Source organism: Hippoglossus stenolepis, chromosome 12 (genome assembly GCF_022539355.2).
Source record: "Hippoglossus stenolepis isolate QCI-W04-F060 chromosome 12, HSTE1.2, whole genome shotgun sequence".
NCBI lineage: Eukaryota > Metazoa > Chordata > Actinopteri > Pleuronectiformes > Pleuronectidae > Hippoglossus > Hippoglossus stenolepis.
In genome coordinates, this window is record NC_061494.1 from 18006854 (window position 1) to 18030035 (window position 23182).

At 42.5% G+C, this 23182-nt stretch overlaps 1 protein-coding gene across 7 annotated transcripts in view; it reads left to right on the forward strand.

Annotated features, from left to right (window-relative positions):
• Positions 1–14620, forward strand: part of ccser2a (coiled-coil serine-rich protein 2a) — a 57315-nt gene extending 42695 nt beyond the window's left edge. For 3 of the 7 annotated variants that reach the window (XM_035173375.2, XM_035173374.2, XM_035173376.2), the window contains one exon: positions 8797–14620. In XM_035173375.2, the coding sequence (XP_035029266.1) occupies positions 8797–9525 (729 nt within the window). In that variant the 3' untranslated portion in view covers positions 9526–14620. Of the gene's footprint in view, positions 1–4172; positions 4258–5887; positions 5928–8796 lie in introns of all 7 variants that reach the window. The other 4 variants (XM_035173378.2, XR_004698085.2, XM_035173380.2 and 1 more) reach the window with 4 other exon arrangements.
• The last annotated feature ends 8562 nt before the right edge of the window (positions 14621–23182 follow it).

Here is a 23182-nt window from a genome sequence, read left to right on the forward strand (position 1 = left end):
TACGGCGGCCCACTTGTGGGTACATGCACAGCTGCAGCTGAAGCCATGAGGTCTGACTGTCTGCGTGGACTGTAACAACTTTATGGATGTGAGCGAGCATGCGGCAAATAGTGCCGTAAATAGCACGGCACATGACTATACAATGCAGAAACGGGTCAAAATCCCAAGTTAGATAAATGGTATGTTATTGTGAGAAGTGTGAAATTGTTTTGGTTCAATATGACACTGTGACAGGGCAAATTAGAATATGCAGGAGATTAATAATGGGAAGCACTGCACTTGTTGCAGCAAGCAGCAAGATGAGATGTGTGACAAAAGAAACGACCTAGATGTCGCTTGTAGAAAAGTAAAAGTTACCCTGAAAATTTCCCATCAGAGCAGACACAGCAGTGGAAATGTTTTCTGTGCCTCCTCTTCATTTTGCAAACGAATAAAACATGAGCGTGAGGACGATTTGGGTAATTTCCCTAAGATGTAGCAATAGAAAACTGTGCAAACGTGTGTTCGAGGAGGAGTGATTATCTGCATGTGTTTGCATGCGCGCGTGTGTGTTTGTGTGTGTGTCACATGTATCCGTGCGGGGCCCACACAGTGAGAATGATCATTGAGTGCAGCAGACTGAGGACTGAGGAGGCGACCTTGTTAATAACCCAGATAAACAAACACGCAGATGAGCAGCAGCGGTGAAACAATGGCAACACAATAGGCAGTGTTTCATCAGTGGCAGACAGAGAGGGTAATTACAGCTACACTCCCACTCCCTCCATGCCTTTTAAACATCCTCTTTTTAATCTCTTCTTCTCCTCTCACACCTCCCTTTATGTCTTTTTATCGCTCCTGCTCTCTCACTCTACTTTCTTTTCAGTCTTGCTCCAGCGATACCTTTGTTTCCCAGTCATTTTTTTCCCCTGTCATTCTTTCTTTGACGTTACCTCGCTCCTTCATACCTAAGTTGCAATTAGACCCATTTTCTGTCGCAGTGAGAGAGAGAGACAGGGAGGATCGAGTGCGGTTAGTGATCAGTGTTAAGCTGCAGGTTTTCTTTCTCTCAGATCCTGACATTACCTCTCCACCCACATCTCAACCTCGCGTCTGCCCTCTGTTGCATCACAGATACAACATCCCTCACGCACACACATGTGCACATGCGCGCTCATTAATGCTCCGTCACACTGCAGAGTCATCGTGGACAGGTGAGGATTTAATTTGCCAAACTCAGTGAAGTAAGACGTCCAGGCCAGACCTGAGGTATTAGCTGCTGGCAACCCGGAGAAGCTCCTCGTAGTGGATTAGGGGGGATTCAAGCGGAGCGAGGCCGTTTTAGCAGCACAGCATCGTGCCTTCCTCTAAACACTGCTGAAAACGTTGTGGGATCACAAAGAATAACTTTTACATGACTTTTTAAAGCGTTGTCCTGCTTCGGCAAGTTTTGCCATCTGCTTTTGGGACCGAGTCTGCACAGACGCGATAGTTTAACTCACCCTGAGAGTGCATTTGACTATAATTAGGGCCTCGAGTGAGCATGCCGCTTTTGATATGGTAGATAATTCCTTTAAGGAGAATTATATCTGAAACACAACTGCATTATTCTGTTTATTATGTGTGAGGTTCATTTCTTTTTAGATTTGGAGCTAAATTTAAGTTTCTTTTAAGCTCTTAAAAGTGAAGCGTCTTTTAATTGAACCCTTTTTGTGACATACAGACATTAAACGAAGATGGATGACATGACAGTCCCCCAAAAGTGACACCAAAGTGGCTAGATGGAGTACAGGTCATAAACCCCGCCTCCTCCATGTTATACATACAATATATAAATAATATATTGTATTTATTCACAAGGATTTTTGCACCTGTTTCCTTCAATGTCAGTTTCCACTGCAGTTTTTCTCACCGCTAACTGTGACAGTACACACAACTGCACCTCCAGTAAGTCTTGGGTTTTACCAGGAGGATGTGCTGTGTGGGTGTGTTTGGCCCAACTGCAGGCCCGACTCACCAGGAGCTGTGAGTGCAGCAACGAGGCAGAGAACCGTCGCTGCACTCACAACTTCAAGCAGGAAGAACTGATAACAGCCTTTGAACCCAGGGTCTGCGTGCGGTGGTTGAGAAATGAAAGAAGTTCTGATGAAATTTATAGAATCTGAAAAAAAAGCCTTGTATATTTTCCCAATTTGTGTCTCCCCTGCCCTTGTGAAGCTCTGGGGGCCACTCATTGGAGAGTCTTTACAGCGATGGAAAACTGTGAAACATTGACAGGCCAAGCTGCTGTGGAGGTCTAATAAAGCTGCCAAACTCTGTCAGGATCATTTGAGAGCCTTCCAACATCCCCTCTTGTTCTCATCGCTGAAAGTTTTCCTCGCCGCAAATGAAGCCTCGACGGGAGGCCTCTGCCGAGACCTCCCGCCGGAACAGTTGTTGATGTTGAAGGAAGGACACGGAAGAGAGCAGATCAGGGGAACTCATTCCTCCCCCCTCCAGCAGTCTCACTAGGAGGGATTTAAAATAGTCTGGGCTGGACCAACTGGGAAGTAGCTCCCTTCCTCTGCCCTCTGACAGATTCAGTGCTGCTTTCTTATATAATACAGTTGAGTTTGAGAGGCAGCTCTCTCCACAGATAAGGGAGTAGAGTAGAATTTCACAAGGTATCTGTCTGTTTAATGTGATGACCCTGCCGACCCTAAACTCTGACTCTCCAACTGGGGGCCAGGAACCTTTACATGGCTTAACCTCAACAAAGATGCTCTTCCAAGACTTGTGTTCTCTCCATGGACTGTATATAAAGATGGATGACTTGACAAGTGAAGCCAAAGTGTCTTGATCTCCCCCTGGTGGCATTCGAGTTCGGTTTTATCCGTACAAAAACTTTCCATAGACTAATGATAGACAACCTGACAGCTCCCCCGGCTGCAGTATAGGTCATACATCCTGCCTCTTAGTGGTTGAGAAAAATGTAATTGACGTGTACCCTTAATTTTTTTATCTGTGTTTGTGTGCAGAATCATAGATGCTGGTCCAACAAAAATTTGCACACAACAGAAAGTAGAGCATGTAGAAAGCAGAAAGTGTGGCTGAAATACAATGTACCCGTCGCAGTGAGCCACACAAGCAAGTGATCCCAGCTGTCACGTTGTGTGCAGAGCGAATAAACGCCTATGGATTTATCACATTCTGTAATTAATTATGCTGTAAGTGCCAAGCTATCATCTTGTCTCTTTCTGTAACCTAAGACAAATGTAAAGTTTATCTAAAATTACTCAGAGAAACACAATATTCAGTCTGTATGCATTAGATTCACAGCGGTGTCACAGCTTAATGAAAAATCCTTCCACTTCCCTCTCACAGCTTATAGAACTGGTCCTGTCAGCTTCCAAGTTGATTGGTGTAAAAGTTCTGTGGCAGTGGTGTTAACTTGGTTCGCTCACCTGAGAAATACTTTTTTTTTTTTTTTTTGCCGTGTCTAAGGTGAAGTGGTCTAAAATGGATTCAGGTATTATAAGAGATGGAGGGAGTGGATGCTAGTGGTTTCCACTGTGACCCAGGGAGAAAGCCCGTGACGATAATTGGAAGCAGACGTTTCGTAGGGTAATGACTATATCGTCATATTGTTTTAAACAAAGTGAGAAAATAATCTCCTGGATTTTAGAAGCTTAATTAACATTTTTTAACAGAAGGTGTGAAAATCAATAACTTCATGCTTGTCCTTGGATACTTAACAGTTTCCTGTCAGCAACAGACTCATATAGTGGTGTGTTGGACAACTTGTGTAGACGTAGGTGTGTGCGTGTGTGTTTCTCACTTTCATCCTATTTTAACGTCTTCTGTCTATTTGTAGTCGGAGAACTTTGCAACAAACCTAAAGGTGTGTGTGTGTGTGTGTGTGTGTGTGTGTGTGTGTGTGTGTGTGTGTGTGTGTGTGTGTGTGTGTGTGTGTGTGTGTGTGTGTGTGTGTGTGTGTGTGTGTGTGTCAGGCAGTATACACATCTGTCTGCCTGTGTTGGTATTTGTGTGCTGTAACTGGGTTTTCCATACTCAGTGTTTCCATACAACAATGTACAGTACTTATGAGTGTGTGTTTTCCTATGTGAGCTTGTGTCTGTCTGTGTGTGTGTCTGTGTGTGTGTGTGTTCTGGTGCGTCATGCCTTTTGTCCTCTGTGTTTTTCTCTCTGCGTAGGGTGTGCTGCCCACCCCCTTGCTGTCCACGTGGCACGCACAGCACCAGGGTTTGACCCGTACCAGCATGCCCCAGCGCAGACAGAGTGAGTCACTAACATCTTTCGCAGCCTCTTCGCCATCTTTTCATAACATGAACTATCTGGGGGTCTGTAAATAGCCTGAGAAAACTTTAACAACCAAAAATCTCTCTTTTCTCCAATTAAAACCCTCAAAACCACTGAGGTATCTTTGTCCCGGTTACTGTTCTTCTTTTTTTTCTTCCCACTGTGCAATTACAGGACCATTTGTGCTGAATGTACTGTAAACTTTTAGATTAATTTGGAAAAAGATAAGTTTACTCCTTTGTTCTATTAAAAACTTCAGTCTTACTTATTTTCCTATGCTGCAGACAGAAAACTCAGTTCAGTTGCAAGATAACTTTGCAGATGTTGTCAAACCTGCAGATATTTTTTAGTTATAACTGTCACTTTTACGGCATATATTGAAAGTAAGAAATATAATATTCTCTCCATCAGAGGCTGTATCTTCTTCTCTTGAACTAATAGAACACGAGACCACAGCACGATCTTTGCTCTGGATACAAAAACACATTTTTAAGTCGACTAAACCAGTTTGACTTGGACTGTTGGACTGCAGGAACAGCGGCAGCGCAGTCACAACAACCTCACCTAATCTCAGCCAATCCCACAACAAACCCTGTGTGTTTTGCCGCGCTGATCAGGGAGCAAGTAGGGGGGGCACGTAAAGGGAACGACACTCAGTAAACAGACCTCACAAAGTGTATATGTGTCTGAGAGAGTGAAGAGCAAAAATAAAAAGGGAAAGAAACAAACAAAAAGTGGAACCCCATGCTGTGCTTCTTTGATCATCCCCGGTGGGGGTGCGGCTTTGTATCAAGGAGGAAGGTGGAAAAGCAAAAGTATCCGATTATTTCAATATCAAGTGGAAAGTGTTTAAAGACAAATATATGTGAAAACAATCCCAGCATTGAGTCCTGCCAGTAGATAGCATTATCCAATTAAACAAAACACAGAGCAAGAAACAAAGGTCTTTACAGTGGGAGGTAAAAAAAAGTATGAGCAAAGAGGTAATGACACTAAAACATAGTTGCAGTCATATTTAGATACAAGGCGAGAAACAACACATGGGAGGGAAACAAGTGTATTTTAGTTTCACTGGATAAACCACTAATGCTCTGACCTCCCACTGGGAGCTCCGTCTGTAAACAAACCAGCAGCAAGTTCTTGCCAGTAATAAGGCTCTTTAGAATAGAAAATAGGAATTGCCAGTTCTGGAATTGGACTTTAAATTGGACTCTTCACACAGATCTCACTGAATGGAGGTAGCGGAAATTATATTTTGCATTAAAATGTGTGTGTTTGTTTGCCGAGGGGATATGTCGTCTTTTCCTGCAAGCGCGGGCTGCGTGTTAATTCAGGATTTCAAGTTTCTTAACCCAGACAAGTGTCTGTCTTACATGTCTGCAGCCCCCCCCCGACACTCTCTCTCTCTCTCTCTCTCTCTCTCTCTCTCTCTCTCTCTCTCTCTCTCTCTCTCTCTCTCTCTCTCTCCACCCCTCTCCACCCTCTCTCTGTCCTCTAACCCTTCTCTTCTCTTCATCTCGTCTCAATGCACACTGGAAAAAAAAAAAATCAATCTCCCATGTTCTCCTTCTTCCACCTTTGCCTCCCCACACAAAATGCCTGTGGCAAGGAGTGGAGCGCCTAGTGCAGTACTTCACTGACACAGCGTGGTACAGTAATCCTTTCTTTCACATGAAGTCAACATGCGTGTGGCACGAGAGAAGCATGCACATCTGGACAACATCTGCATGCTCTGCGTTGGGTTTTCAGTTTTTCACGTTTGTGTTTTCCTTCTTGGTTCTTTGGTTCGATTGTGATGAATTAGAGTTTGCTGAATTTCATTTTTTTTCATGTTGTGTTTGTGCATTTTTTTACTGTTTTAAATCTTTTTCATTTGCTCCATTCTCTCACATTATGTACAAAAGAGTCATTATGCATGCTTTGGCAAATCTCTCTCATGTGGACTTGTTTTCTATGCATTGAACAGGTGCTTTATATCTTTCAGTCTTCACCTTGAAAGATATAGTTTAAGTATATCCAAAGGAATAATGTTTAAGAATAACCTTGTGATGTGGGATGTGGATGCATATCGCTGCTGCCTTCGACAATTGCCTTCATTTCAACTCGACTATTGAAGGCAGTTAAAAACAAAGCACAAGACAAATCGAAGTAATCTCACTTCCTCAGCTGAGACGCACACTGAATTACCACTTCCACAACCACCATATTAAATGATTGAAGTCAAATCCATAGCTTCCAAATGGAGTGCAACCACATTGCCTCTCTCGTTGTGCATCACATGTGCAACAGTCCTTTTATCGTCTGGCAGACATTAAGGGGATCATGTACATGTTATCAGCATAAACGTATTCATATGGCGCATGTTGCTTTTCTAATCGCACACCATTTCTTTTACACGGCTCCTGACGTCTCCCAGGTGTCTGTGTTTGGCACGTCCCTCGGTGAAAGTGATAGCTTTCATCAGAGAGTTGAGATATTTACTTCTTGGCAGCACATTGAAGGGGCTGAAAATGATTGTTGCTAGTTATTAGTGTCTGCAGAAGACAGTTGTAGATGGAAATAATTACAGAGTGTGGCCGTACAGATATTGCACGACTCTGTCTCTGTCAGAGCTGAGCCTCCTACGAGTTTGCACTCATTGCAAACGTGGCAATTAATTGAAAATTTCACATATTTTAGTTTAGTTTTCATAGTTACTATTTTACATTTCACTCCATATTTCTACCATGTTTGGCAAAGTCTGAAAAAGACGGGAAGAAAACAGGAAATAATATCGTATTCTTAATAATTCTGATGATTTACTTCAGTGACATGAAGTGTAATTTTTGTGTTTTTGTTCCCAAGCGGTGGGAATCAGTCGGGAGTGTTCTCTCTCTCTCAGACTGAATCACGAAACAATTGAGAGATGCTGTATTTTAAAGCTGAAAGAAAAAAATACTTAATAACACACACGTGGTTGGATTGACGGACTAATCAGAGCTTTTGTAAGAAGCAACAAAAGCATTCTTTATTCAGGAGTTTTGTCAAATTATAAACTTTGAAATGTGAAAACATTATATTCCTGCCTGAAAAACAGTCAACAGCAACAACAAGCAGTGAGAGGTGGACGAGGTTATTTTTTAACAGGACAGTGGACGCACTGTGGCAGGGGACCAGGAGATGGAGCTGTGGCCTCGGACATTTACTCCCACCCGCAATACAAATGACTGATGGAGGAAACGGGCTGAACCGCCTGACCTGCACAGCTTATTTATCTCACATCCTCTGAGATCCTTCTACGCTCACAGTGGGCCTGTTTCTGATGAAACTAAGTTCATGCTTTTCAGTAGCTTCAGATGGTTCCGGGAGGATTTAGATCCTTTAGGTTCTGCTCAAAGGACATTGAGAGAAAACGGCCCTTCCTGTGATTTGTGATGAGTGAAAACAGACAGGGATACAATCGTTGTGCTGCAGTCTGAGTATCTGTTGGCTCACATAGAAAGTAGCAGCATTTTTAGTAGTACTAAAAGTATTTTTATATAGTCAAGAGCTCATAAAGTTTTCAGAAAATTGAAGGTCATTATTAACTCTTTCCTGATCTGAGTGGCTCTACTGGTGGTTGGGTGAACTAATAATAATACGTGCTTTTTGCTTAATATTTGCAGTTTTTCTGGAAATACGGTTGAAAATGGTTATTGTGAAAAGTTATATTCTGGCACTATACTATATTCTATACTATACTATACTATATATAGAGCCAGACCGATATTGATTTTTGGAGCCCGATGCCAATACCAATATTAGGGAGTAAGAAAAATCTAATACCAATATTGAAACAAAAGCTGATAAGGACATATCTATACCATACTGAACTATACTATTAATGTAGTAGTATTGAAACAAATGTTAGCTCTTATAAGTCTTAATAATTGTTGAGTCTTTGTCACAGAGGTTTGGGTGCAAAGTTACTAAAGGATTTGTACTCTGCAGGTGTCCATGAGTTTGTGTGTACAGTGTGAGTCCCAGAGGGGGGGGGGGGACAACACCACGGTTAACTGCTCAGCGTGTTCTCAGGATGTTTTTCTTAGCTCCTCTGCAGCAGTGATCACAAAATGACTCAAAGACTTCACAGTTTCCAGCCATTCACATCACAAGGTTATTCTCCTCTGCTTGTTTTTGTTTTCTTCGAACAGTTAGTGAATCTTCTGTGAATTTCCGTCTCCCAGTCTAGGACTAGTTCCGCGCCTGGCTGTGGAAACGGGCTGTGATATTACAGAGTAAATAAACAAGCCAAAGAAAGGCCGAATTTTTAGTTTGCCTTTTTGATTTAGAATTTCCTTCAGAGCTGTGAAATATTCAAACGCGTGGCTTCCATTGGGATCAAAGAGCCAAAGGGGGGGGAATTTTTAAAACCATCCATTTCTTGAACAAGATAAAAACAACTGAATCCTCACTCATTATCCACCGACTGCTCCATGACTCTTTTATACCAGTTTTTTTCAAAAATTCCTATTGATATTTCTTTCTTCTCTTCTGCAGCCTCAAATACTACAGCCTTTCAACCGCTGCCTCAACGAGCACCTCCACCAGGGAAGAATAGTAAAAACTCCCCCCACCGAGGGCCACAGTGATCTCACAAGGAGTAGATCAGTGGAAGGAACCCGTATGGATGCTGATCGTCGCCTTGAAGGCCTTATGGCAGATGTGACTGGCCCTGCATTCCCCGACGAGCTCCTCAGCAACCACCTACACTTTCCGGGCACTTTCCGGGCTCTGGGGGGGGGAACTGCTAGAGACAGTCCAACATCAGCAGCTCCGTCTTCTGGGCAGCATGAAGGAAGAGCCCCCGCTGTGATGCTGCAGAACTCCGTCGCTCCTAGATCCGCTGGTCCTGCTTACCCTCGCCTGCTGCAGCCTCCTCGTCTTCACAAGCGCGTGTCTCTCCCTGCACTCAAGCCAGGGGGCGCCGGTGGCTTTGCCTCTCCGAAGCCAGGGTCATCCTTAGGGCCCCTGGCTAACCGAACCAAGCAGCTGCCCCCTCCGTCTAGAGGCCTTCCCTGCTTTAGCGCTGGACCCCAGGTGCCGGCTCCAAGTCTCCGTCGCACTTCACTGCTTCAGCCTCGCAGAGTCTCGGACCCTTGCAGGGATCCGCGGATCAGCGACTCCCCCCTGGAGGAGCCTGACCAGGGGACGCTCAAAGACCCAGGGTCAGAAAAGATCCTGATCTCTTTGAGCCGATCATGCCTACCCAAGCCAAAGATTCCCTGAGGAGCTAAATCCACCCATCAAAAGCTAAAACTGGAATCAATCTGACATCGGTATTCATGCCCTTCTTCCCCTCGCCCTGGTAACAGTGAGATTGTTTTACCTTTTGAGTGTCAAAGGAACATACACTGACCGAGCCGATGAACCCATATGGGCCGTTCGTGGACTGCGTGTGCCGGTGACATTGGTACCATGACTGCTGCACAGTACCATTTCTAAATGAGCTTTCACATCTCCAGCCTGATCGATAGAAATGCAGTTTGTAGGCAGGATTGTATCTCCACGACAATCCTCAGTCCTAAATGGCAGTTTTCAGGAAGAAGAAATGTCCAGTTTACTAGTTTTGCACATGCTCATGAATGCTGCTTATGCAAAAAAGAAAAAAGAGTATTATCATTCAGAGGGAGTCAGCCTTTTTTTTTGTTTTGTTTTGTTTTGTAAAACCCTGCTGGCTATTACCACATTTTAAAGTCTAAGTTCACTTGTCCACACACAGCTGTGGCCTCTGACACACAGGAGCGTTCGGTTTCCAAGCACCGAGGTGACATGGACGTGACCTTTGCCGTGTAATGGAAGGCCCAGGGGAAGATGGAGGCGAAAAAAACAAGAAGCGAGAAAGAAAGAAAGAAGAGAAAGGACAAAAGTACAATAACAGTGGAAGTGAAATAAGGTGCCAGAGACTGAAAAGAAAATTTGTCAAAGCTCCCTCAAGCCGGCACTACAAAAATGGAAATGTGTTTGTGCGAATATGTGTGTGAGAGATGAGAAAGAGAGGAGGGGGCACAAAGTGGAGAGAGGATCCACACTGCAGGTGCATGTATTTTTCTATTCAGCTGAACTTCACCTCCACATATGAGCAAAGGGGTTGAAGAACCTTCTGTGTAAATGCAACTCAGAGGGAAACATGGTCCTGGTAAAAATCTATATCACACTGGTGGCCGAGATATATTTAGGACCGACAGTACACAAGTGAGGAGCTGGCTTTCATAATGCAGAAAAGAGCAGGTAATGAAACACTCACACACTTACAGTGAGCTCAGGTACAAATAGGCTCACTCACTCACACACGATGTGCTCACACTCCAAAGCGCGTGTTATTTTACTTTGTGCATTTTTAGATGGAACACAGTGAGGAGTAGCAGGAAGCTTGATGAAAGAGCAGGCAGCGTGCAAACAAGCTTGTATATCTTCCCGGGTGTTTAAGTGCTTTAGTGGACAATCGCAACAGGAAAACAAATCTGCCTGCGATGTGAGGAAACTTCCACTTGTTTCCAGTCAAAATAAATTTCTTCTGAAAGTGCAGAGAACTTTTAAAGTTGGTTACATCCGCTTCCTCGTTTTAGGACGTCACGATTTGATGGAACAAAATTTAGAAAAGTCGACCTAATTGATGTTTTACGAGAAAAGTCATTTTTGAGTCAATTAAATAACTGATCTTTGAACTATCTCCTTTAATGACTTACACACGGAAACATCGGCTAACGGGAATTCATTAGATGTGTGAAGCTGCTGCCTGGTGTGTGCATATGTGTGTGTGTGTGTGTGTGTGTGAGCTGATGTCGTTTCCCCCCCCTCCCCCTGTCTCTCTCCTCCTCTCGCTCTCCTGCACATCTCTTTGGGAACATCAAACGTATTAGTGGGTTATTTTTAGGTAGGGAGCCTTCGGGGCTTTACAGGTGTTTCTCTGGGAGTTTTGTAGAATCGAGTTTATCTCTCCTTCGCGGAGCCCTTTTCGCAGTCAAACGCTCCCGAGATGTCCCCTATCGGAGAGCAGCAGTGTGTTAAAAAGGCCTTCTGACAGCAACTCTGCTCTCTTCTCTGTCACGCCGCGTGACCGCTTGGTGTACGCCTCTGGCACTGTCCGGTCTACTGCGTCCGATAATGCACCCTACATAGACAGAGAGAGACAGAGAGAGAGAGAGAGGGAGAGAGAGAGGGACACACACGCATCCGGACACGCACACGTACAGGAAGTCTGGCAAAACTCAAAGAGACACAAACTCGGTGCGAGCACACACATCAGGTCACACTTCCCACACACACACACACACACACACACACACACACACACTTTGAATGCTGCACCAAAGGGCATGAAAGTGTGTAAGTGTTGTTTTGGTAGCTCTCACAAAATGAGCTTTTTGCGAGTCCACATTGATCCATTTCTCTGCTGTGCCCCCCCCCCAAAAAAAAGTCTGTCTCTAGATTACCCTGGAAATAGGTAGAGGCTTTTGTGTGAGAGTGTTTGTTGAATGTGCTTGTTTGTTTCCGACTGTGGATCCATGCGGCTGATAAAAAACATGTTTACCTGTTTGTGTGGCTCAACATTGTGCCAAAGCATTCAGGCAGTCTGCACGGCTCCGGGAAGCCAATAGAAAGAATTAAAAAAAAACACAACCCCCTTAATTTATTTTAATGAAACGGATACGGAGACAGAAAGATACGTTCAGAGGATGAGGAAGAAGATGCACAGCGAGAGACAATAAGACAGAGCGGCAGGAGAGAGACGAGATTAAGAGATGCCGTGATAAAGTGGTGAGGGCGGCTATGATCAAGATAAACAGGTTCTGGCAATAGTTGTGACTGTTTGTCTATAAAATCTTGTGAATGTGTGTATAAGAGAGGGGGGGGTCGGTGGAATACATAGCATAGTTTGTTTGTGTGCACTGTTGTCCAGAGAGCAGCCCAATCGCCTCAGCTGTGTCACTCACTGCTTAGTAATGCCAAACAGGAAATCAATGTTGCCTGCTGTGTGTGTTTATCTGTCTGTGTGTGTGTGCATGTGTGTGTCTGTATGTGCGTCTCCAGACACCTCTGGCTGCCAGTGTTTAATTCTTGGATGTGTGTGTGTGAGAGAGCGAGAGAGAGAGAGATGTGGATGCCCACAGGCCAAAGGCAGGCCCATGCCAGGGAAAGCGGTGCAGTGCCATCTTTCTACCCCAGCGCTGTATCCCCCCCCCCGCCCCGTCTCCAAATCAATGTCCCTGCTCAGTTTAGCAGTCGAGACAATCAGTCGTGCTGACGCTGTAACAAAACAACCGCAACTGAGCTGAAAACTCTCCCAACCAACTCGGATCAATTCGAACACTGGTCTCTGATTCCCATTGAGACTCACTGATTATTCAGCTGCATCACACATCAGGAAAAACATGCAACCAAAAGGGCCCATGTTGTTCCATGTTACTCCTGAATGGCGCAGAGCTGCGTTCCGACACTTCCGAAACATTTTCTATACAAGAAGACGTTTTTCTTGCAATGCAACGATACAGTACTTGAATTGAGAGAAGGAAATGCAGCGATAAGTAGAACAAATATAAGAGTTACTGCAGAATAAAGGTAAAACACAGTTGCATGTTTGCAGTTTTGAGCCTTTGGTTTAAAAATGTTCAGCTGCTATTTGCAATTTTCAGGCTAACACTGAATCAAAAGACTGTTTGTGGCTTGAAATGAAAAACCCACTGATAGAACTAGAACAACATTGGGAGAGCACATACCTTCCGCCAAGGCTGATTGGCCACTTCATCATCATGTTGCATGTACATGTATTGAGACCAGATACATGTGCATCATCATCCAAATCCACACAGAACTGCACCTGTTCACTGATATGAGCACTCGACTCATTTCCCTAATTTCTCCCTGAGCCTCCTTTTGGATTCAGGACCAGATGAGTGGGAGCGGAGGATGCTTCTGTATTTTCTTTGGTTGAATAAGTAAATGTAAAATAGTTTGATCAGAGAATGAGAAACACTTCTAGAGCTTAAAGCTACATGTTCTCTTACTGTTTACATTCAAGTGATTTGGTTTAAGGCGCAAGACAGAAGTGCTATGAAGGGATTTCTCACTTTTGCCAAGACCCAACAGTTCATTGAAATTCAATCAAGCTGCACCAAATTGTGCATACTCATAGATATCAGTTCTCTAGATATACCTGATTCTGGATTATAAGTTTACAAAATGTGGAAAAAACGGTTAGAAAAATGTTAAAGAAAGTGAAAATATATAAATATCTGTCCTCACCCTTTAACCAAGTTTACAGACAGTAGTTTTTGCGTAAAGTAGTTGAAACAGAGACGTACAAACAATGAATCAGCATTTTTTTCTGCCCTTTAACTGATGTTAGCTCCTGTTTCTAACATGACTGAATATCAACTTCGTAAGCTGATCTTTAAAAGCATAGCAGCATCAGCATCAGCGGCAGCATGTTGTTTCTGAGCTGCCTCCCCCTGCTCCTGATGATGGTTACATTTCAAAGTAAACGCTTGAAACTGCAGATTTGCCTCTGTTCATTTCTGGACTAACTCTTCTCTTGTACTTGTTGTTCTGCCTATTTATCGTCCAGCTGCATCACTTCACATTGTCATCGCGGCTGAAATTCCACCGTGACGTTTAAAGTGTTTGCAGATGAAGCTCATATTTAAGTGAAGCTGTTCATATCTTCATCTATTTATCACTACATCATCTCCAGTATCAGCTGTTTCCAGATGTTATCCACTGTCTCCACAATAATGTGCAATATTGTTTGAAGCAAAAAGACGAGGGAGCACTACTCTATATTTTAGTGACCTAATATGCAAATGAAAAAAAGCAAATAAAGCTTTTTTCAAAATCTTCACATCTGAAGCACTTTAAATGATATTAGTTATGAAGGCAAAATATATTTGATTCTCGATTTAGAAACTACTTATACTTTATTTGGTTTTACAGTCACCTGCTTTGATTTCTCTTACTGGTTCTCGTGTCTCTGCAGTGGAAATCACAGCTCTGCAGGAAGAGGGAACCTTTCACTGTCTTTCTTTAACAGGTTGTTTCCATCATGTTTGTACGTTTGACCAATGACCTCCAGGCTTGTGTCGCCCCACATGTTTCACTGTGGGTCAGAGTGGACACGTCAAACGTCAGAGATTAGGACGCTGCTGCAGTGACAGGTACAACTTTCACAGTTCTCAGTGCTGCTCACGGGTCACAGACACTTAAACACAAACATAAAGCTGCTGATCTCAGTCTAACACGAGACAGGGACATCGTTCTCTGTTTGTTTTCCTGGTTTTCACTGTGGCCGTATTTCTGTTGAAATAAAGTATGATTGTGAAACTAACACAAATTTGTCTGATGTTTATTTTTTTATTTTCAGGATGAATTTGTATCTTTTTTTATGTAGAATTTTTCACGAGTGTGTTTCATCTAAATTGTACGAATTGTTGTTTTGTTTACTGTAGAATGGGCCCTTTATATTTAAATAGTTTATATTTACATCAGGGGGGTTCCTCTCTACAGAGGCCACCATGTTTTTTACAGTAGCCCAGACTGGACAAACTAAACTCCTTTTGAGTTGTTATGTCAACTGTAGGTTGTCTTTCCTGTTTGGATAGGGGAGGGTGAGATGAGGGGTATTCAGCTGCAACATGCAACTTCACCACTAGGTGTCACTAAATTCTACACACTGAACCTTTAACGGGTGTTGTAGGCACTGATCCTCATCATGGCCGCAACATTCATAGAATCACTTCCTCTTTAGCAGTTTGTCTACAAATTAAAAGCCCAGTGTTCACTTTGTTACTGCAACGCTTTATATTGGACTGAATTACAGAGTTTCTTTAATGAAAAGTTGTGACTTTGGGTCTGAAGATTGTGGCGATGCTTAAGATTCCTCTGAAATAGCTGACATACGATGCGTTAAGAAAATAAGACCAGTTAAATAAATAATACCAACATATATCGGCTATAACACACGTGAGGACACAAGTGAAATCCCTCTTCAAGCCCATCAGAAGCTAATTTGACGTAATAGTAATCTGGAGGTTGGATGTGTCTACGATGAACATGGAAACTTTGATTTTGAGGAACGACAGACTCTGAAGTTTGAAAAATATGAGTGGTGGACAGACTCGGACTCACATATGACTTTATTGTATCATCGTTGACAGGAAGCAGAGGCATTTCACTTCTTGTCAAATAAATTAAACTGAGTGGCATCACTTATCTCTTTTCATTACAAAGCATACAGCCTCTGTACGCCTTGTATATAGTCCGCTATCTAATGAGGTTACACGTTCTGAGATGATGGGTGGGTAACAGCCTGCCAAGCGCCAGGATTAGCATGACACCGTCATTAATTTGGTAACGGGGGAGATGGAGTGCGAAAGGTTTTCTCTTGAAAGGAAGCCAAGCTCTTTTATCATAAAGCGTCAAATATGTGTTGAAAATTTCCACTGTTGTAATTTTAAAGTGATGCTCCTCAGAGGAAACGGGTTCAGGAGAGTCATTTTATGGATGATACTGAGGATTGGGCCCATGCTTGTGTGAAATGACAATTTTTTTTTAATATAATTGTACAACTGGTGCTCCTTTTTTAAAGATTTTACAATCATCCATCCAACCGCACATCTATTAGCTACACAGTTTATCCTTCAAGGGTCCTGGGGGACCGGAGATCAGAGAGAAAATAAAATAACTCAATATCAACAATTTCTAGATTAAAAATATAAATGAGATCTGGGGAAAAAAGTTAATTATTGTGCGTTCGAATGGTATCAGAATATTCGCAAAATTGATTTCCTGACTTCTCGGGACAAAGTTTGGTACAGGAGTTGCTGAGCTGCTGATGTCATCACTTATAAACCAATTCAAATCATTTTACAATCGTTAAAAATACATTACTGTTCTGTATGTCACTGCTCCATGTTACACTTACTATGTTTTACATGTGCTGTCAACGTTATACCTGATTTCTCTGTATATGTTTATTTTAAATACAGTCAGCTCTAATTATTAACTTATACACAATAAAACTGCATGTCCATCTCTCACACGTGTCTAATGTCAGACTTTTAAGCCAATACAGATGTTTTTATGATTAAACAAGTATATTTTAAATGATTTATGTGCTTGTCACTCTTGACACATTTTCTTTGCTCCTCCTTATTCTGTAAATATTGCAAAGAAGTGTCAAAGTATGGTTTAAACATATACATGCAACAAAAGTGCAGTCAAATTAAACTTTTCCTTAATCCTGGGCAGTTTGTCACTGTACGATCTGTACGTATCTTCTTATTCGCAACTAGGGAAATGGGACATTCCCAGCAGCACATGAACGCACCATTAAAGTGATTAATCAATTAACCAATAAGGTGGGAGGATGTTTTTCTAACATTAAACTTCTCTTCTCACCTTGTTTACTTGCTCCTGGTTTGATAAGTTACTCTTCTTTACCTTTACGTGGATTTTTACGTGGATGGAAAGGAGCTCGACCACCAGCCTGTTTCAGAAAAGTGCTGAAATTGAGAAGTTAGCTGATCAGAGTCGGATCATGGCAGCGTGGGCCGGCAGCAGAGCTCTGTGTGTGTGTGTGTGTGTGTGTGTGTGTGTGTGTGTGTGTGTGTGTGTGTGTGTGTGTGTGTGTGTGTGTGTGTGTGTGTGTGTGTGTGTGTGTGTGTGTGTGTGTGTGTGTGTGTGTGTGTGTGTGTGTGTGTGTGTGTGTGTGTGTGTGTGTGTGTGCGCGCGCACGCTGCTCAGCTCGTTGATGATCTCTTGCTGCCTCTCTCCTGCTGGATTCACTTCATATGCAGTGCTTGTGCTGCTCTGACTTGTGAATTAACTTCTTCTGCCCGCTGCGTTTTTCTTCAGGCTTGTTCCAGCAAGTGTGTGTGTTTTTAATGCTTTCATGTTGTTAATTCACTAAGTGGGGAAATGCTTACTTGTGATTTGAGTATTAAGTGTGTTACGCGGGCTGAAATGGTTTGAAGGCATATTTGCCCCCTCGCTTGGATTTCTCTTGTTTGTGTTTCGGGGGGGAAATCTCCCACTGGCTCGCTGCAAACGTTGGTGGAAGATAATTATGTAAATTGGCTGCGGAGATATAGTAAATATTGTTGTTTTTCCTGCACAAAGCTCACTGACAGGATTATTTCCCTGTTTTATTGGCCTCGTGGCAAACTTAACTAAACGTGGCTTTTGTCATGCGTAAGATGAGTGGGCACATAAATATTTTATCCACACAACATATTTCTACTGAAATGACTGAGCTTCCTTTTCTCTGCTGTTCTTTATGTCATAATAACACTTCTTCTGTTGGAGGGACCATTCAAAAAGGCACAAGGACAAGGTGTTCAAAAATTGTTATCAAGTTACAAAAGTAAATACATTCTGTGTAACATAAGAAACTAGAAAAGAGCTAAAAAATGACGGGCACTAACTCAACCCAACATAACCGAACTGACCTGCTCACAAAGGCCACAGGGAGCTTATAAAGACATGGACTAGTCATTTTCTCCCATATTCAACACATTTTATGTGAACAGTTCTTTTTGAGTGGAAAAACAAATCGTCCCCTATTTTCCTACTGAAATCAAACGCTCTTGAGTAGAAATACTTTTAAACATATCTCTTGATCGTCCAGTGCGTAAATCTCTAGCTACTACATGTTTTTTAATTTGTGTTTAAATATTTAAGAGTAGTTGCTAAACTTGAGGAATCTTGTCAAAACACTAACATTCTTCATCTTAAAGCCTCTTAGATCCTGAAGCACCTTTTCTCACGTTCAGTTTAGTTTGATGATAAAATAAAGAAGCAGGATTACACATAAACCACACAACCTGGTGGAAGGATGAGGAATGGGTGAAGGAAGAAACATTGTAAAATAGGGTGTTTTTTTTAGCTTTTAACTGATTTCCAAGGGAATAATTCATGGCTCTTGATTTTTTTTAATATTTATATCTATGGGTGTTTTGTGCAGCTTGATATATTTTTACCGGGCTGTTGGGCCTTGGTTCCAAATTATGTAATTTTAAATGCACTTAACTTTACATGTAAATACGTAGTTTGAATTTAAGTTATTGAAAGTTGCTGCTAATTTGTGGAATCCTGTCAAATCATTCAAATGATATCTTAAATATTCAGATTGGGTCTGCCCGATGCAAATTGTCACACGATCAGCCACATTCATTACGCAGATAGCATTTGGATGAGTGAAATTTGCACCTGTCGATAAACTGACTTTGACTCTGCAGGAGAAACTTGACTGTCGACTGTATTTTGAAGTGGTTGCATCAAACGCTTTCGGGCCTTTGTTCGTGTGACCGTGCAGAGTTTGCCAAGGGGGGGCGAGTGGAGCATAAAAGGTAAACAGGACACTGTGCATGGTAATTGTACAGTATCTGACTTTAATCCCTGGTGTGTTGTAGCAGGGTTAATGCAGGGGCTCGTTTCATTGTGTTTGCAGAGTGTCTGTGCTGAGGCCAGAGCTGACAGCTGGTGCTTTGCATCTCAGTCAGTTTTTACAGGGGTACTGCAGTAATATAACACATTGTCTGTCTATGTCAAGGGCTCCTGTGCTCCTCATTAACTCTCCTTGTTGGATCGCTGTGATCATCGGTGTGTGGGACGCACTGCAGCTTTTAGTATGCTCTGCACTATATTCCATATATTCACATTAACTCTTTATTTTCAGACCTGCCTCTATCTTCTCTGAACACGTAGTAGTAAAAAATCCCATGACATTTGAGACTGGAGTTTTTGAAATCGACTTCACCGAGTCGTCACTGTTGATTAATGTGCTTTGTCCTAAAGAGACGGATCAAATTCACCAGATGTGCGTCCCAGCTGATCTTTTAATTAAGAACTTGTTTGTAGTTTCACTTCACCCACCTCTCTGTCACTGTCACTTAAACCCGGGACCTGCTGCGAGGAGGTGCAGGGGGGGGGTGGTTAACAGTTTGGAAGTGACAGAGCCGCAGACGGGACTTCTCTGTACTCGACTTTTGTTATGTTTCCATGCAGGCTCTCGAGGTACATCTCTTGAAAGGAGAAACGCCGGGCCTGGTTCCCCTCCTACGGCGATACTTTTAAATATTAACAAATGCTGCAGGCAAGACGCCTCAGCGTGAATGTAGATGTAGGTTTTATATTTATTTTTTCATGGGGGGTGGGGGGGTGGGCTTACAGCATGTGAGTGTGCACTGTGGGATGGAAGAAAAACTCGTCCCCTGGCAGCTGTTTGACTTCTCGAGGACGGGACCCTCTCACTCTCGTGCCTTTATTCACACACAGATGCTCATTATATCCGTCCTGATCAGTTGGAGCTGTACAGTAGTGATTACCTTTAATGACCCCACACACCATCCATCTACCGGGGCAGAGCGCCTGCTGTCAGGGGCGACGGTCGGCTGTGCACGATGGCAGATAAATAAAAAACGTGGGAAAGAATAGTGTCCATGTGTGCATAGAATATTTAGCTGAGTCATATCACCTTAAATCTGTCCCTGTTTCTGAAGTAAGACCTGAAACTACAATGCATTTACTGACCAGTGGAGATGGACATGCAGTATATGCATCAACATATTATCTAATGTAGGAATGAAAATCACCAACAAATACAAAGATCGATAATTCTACCAGACATTTTAGCAGAGGTGGGATCTAACGAAGAACATCAACTTTACTTGCGTGGTTTCGTTTTCGATGACTCAGAGCAGGCACTGCAGTACAGTACAATAAATGAGCATATCTCAGCTACGCTAACAAGAAGTCGTGAGCTGTAAATTCACCACTTCCAAGCAGAGGGAGCCGATCATAATGTGACGTTGTGAGCTGCAGCTCGTCACTCACTCTGGGTTCGGGGTCTGCAGCTGCCTGAGCACGTCACCAGACATCCTCACCAAGCTGACGGGACAGCCCCAGTTAGTGGACTGAGGAAATGTCTCCTGAGATAAACAGTAAGTGACGAAAATGAATATACATAATAAAAAAATGTGTGTGTGGAAGAATTGTAGTCGACGGAGGGCTGATTCAAATGGTTGATTTTTCAGGAGGGAAGCTGTTAATGTACCTTGAGTCTGCTCTCCTCTTATCGGTGCAGGTTGTTTTTTGTGTGTCTGTGTGTGAGTGTGTGTGATTTAAAAAAAATAATTATTTTGTTAATTGCTCTCGTCTGATGCTTCTGTAAGAGGCCTCAGATGATTCAGCCTCTGCTGAGCTCTGTTAATTGTCTCCTGCCATCTTGAGAACTTGCTCTTTTATTGAGTAGGTGACAAACGCTGCTAATTGACCTTCAAACTCATGTTAGTGAACAAGTTTGAATGTGTGATTGGTGAACTCACAGTAAACCTGTGATAACAATGGATTGTGGGCCATTGGCAAGACAATGACATCACAACCTTCAATTTTATTTCACCTGCTTGTTAGCAAATAGTTTCCGAACCCATTCGACATTCGACAGAAATAGAAGAAAATATAAATTTAATAAAAATGGATGAATACAGAAAAGAAAGAAAGTGATACAAATTATAAAAGCACAGGAGAGCGGGCAAGTGCAACATCTAGTCGAAGGCTGAAGTAACGAGAGGAAATAAGTCCAATATTCACTCTCCTCTCTGTTGTCTACCATCCTGTGTGTGTGTGTGTGTGTGTGTGTGTGTGTTGCTCAAGTTTCTTAATACTCCTCTATATGTTCACCAGGAAGTCGTTACCTTTCTTCCTCTTTCCTGCTGGACAGCTTGTGTCTTCCTGCAGGACGGGAGAACCGAAACAATGAGCTGAAAGACACTGATGCTCCATAGAGCTGAGAGAAGTTGAGTGATAACTCCCCATTGACTCGGCACAACCATGTGACCTTAAAGCAAGAACAGAATTAATCACCGTGTGTGGCTGCAGAGGGCGCTGTTGCCCCAAGTTACATAGTGCTGCTTTAACACAAGAGTTTTCCTGAGATCTGCTATTTTGAAAATGACGATTGTGGCTGCTTTAACATTGAAAGTACTTTTCTTTGATGTGACCGTGGAAAATGGATCTCACACACAGCTCATGCGTATCAGCACTGCTCCTAATATTATTCAAATTTCTATTTTACATACGTCATGAGAGAGAACTGGGCTGAACGTGGCTCAGGCTGCAGAGCAGACCTCTTGTGGTCAGAGGTTCGATTCACTTTCTCCGGGGAGCGAGCGCGTGTCCTTGAGCGAAACACTGAACCCCGAGCTGCTCCAGATGTTGTGCCATCAGTGTGTGTTTGTGTGAAGCACTTTATGGACCATTTAGACAAATGAATAGATCGTCCATGAAACTACTGAGCTCACCTGTTTTTAACCTGGAGCTCCAGACGCTGTGGCTACAAAGAGCTTATCAGAGGCTTTATCTCTGCTCGGGTTTAAGGAGAGTGCTACAGTCTTCAGGGAAATTCGACATTACGAAACAAATTGACCTCCATGACCTGTCAACACCGTGAGATGACGTCCTCAAAGACAGTTGGTTGCATTGCTTTATGCAGACACTTGATCATCTGTGCATAAATAAAGTGCTTTTTTAAAAGTCAATTAAACACAATTACAGCATTAGACTGAAAAAAACCAGCAGGTAAAGAAAAAGAACAGAAAGAGAGAGAGAGGATACGAGTAAGAAAACACAGAGAGCTGCTGAATCATATCCCAGACGCTGCTGCTTTAAGTTGTAAAGAAGGGGAAGCAGCAATAAACAAACACATAGTGAGTGTGAGTGGATCTGAGATGAATGTTGACGTCGGAGGTTAAAACACCACGACACCTTCCCGAAGACGCCACTTTGTTCTTGCATTTCTCCAGAGCAGAGTGAGGGAGCCTCCACGTCACAACACAGATCTCCTCCTCTGCAGGTGCACTGGTTTCAATCACATCAGACGGATCGTCTCCGTGGACGTGTTTATTGCTCATCTATCATCGACCTCTGACAGACATTCATCTCTTTCCTCAGCAGCTTCCACCGCATGTACACACAAGACCGGTTAAATATACAGTTACCGCATTAAATGATTTTCATTACAAGGGATTCATTATTATTAATTATCGCTGATTAGTGACAATTGGAAGTGTGACGGCTCCTCTTCAGGTTACCTTGAGCTTTAGATTTACTGGACGTTAAATGAAAGTGATTAATGAATAGGCCTATGGTTGGTTAGATGATTGCAAACAAATGAGGGCATTTAATCAGCAATCATAATTATTTAATTCTTGATTAACTGGTTGATGGCGACAAAATCCCAAATAATCAATTCCCATTGTTGGGAAACAGAGAAAATCTTCCTCAATCAACAAAGAGCAACATGGAAATGTTTGACGTTTTCTGGCACATTAAGATTATGTTAATTATCAAATCTGTTGCTGCTTGATTTTCTTTGCTCGTGTTGTGTGACAGCCTCTAATCCCAAAATATCCAGTTTAATGTTACAAAGGATTAAGTAAAGCTTATTTTTTGAGAAACTGAAACCAGGGAATATTTGGCGATATTGCTTGATTGAAATGATTAAAACTATTTATCAATTTAAAGTAATTATTGGTTGAAATGATCTCCTCTATTTGTTTCCTGTATGGAAAGTGACCATGTCTTCAATTTGTTGTTTCAATTCTTGCCTCTAATTGTGTTGCATACTAATTTTAAGCTTGCTTTAATGAACCTAAATCTCATCTTCTTTATTATGAGGATAATATAAACTCTCCCACACAGGCTCAGATTACAGACATGCAGAGAAAACACACACAGTATACGTGTATATGTAAAGTACATCTGAAAAAGCCTCTAGCTAAAGGCTTGGTGAGCAGAAATACTCCAAAGAACCAGCTGACGTGAACACACCACTGTACCAGACTTGAGCGTATTAATGCACTGAGGGGAAAAAAGTAATTAAATGAGTCAT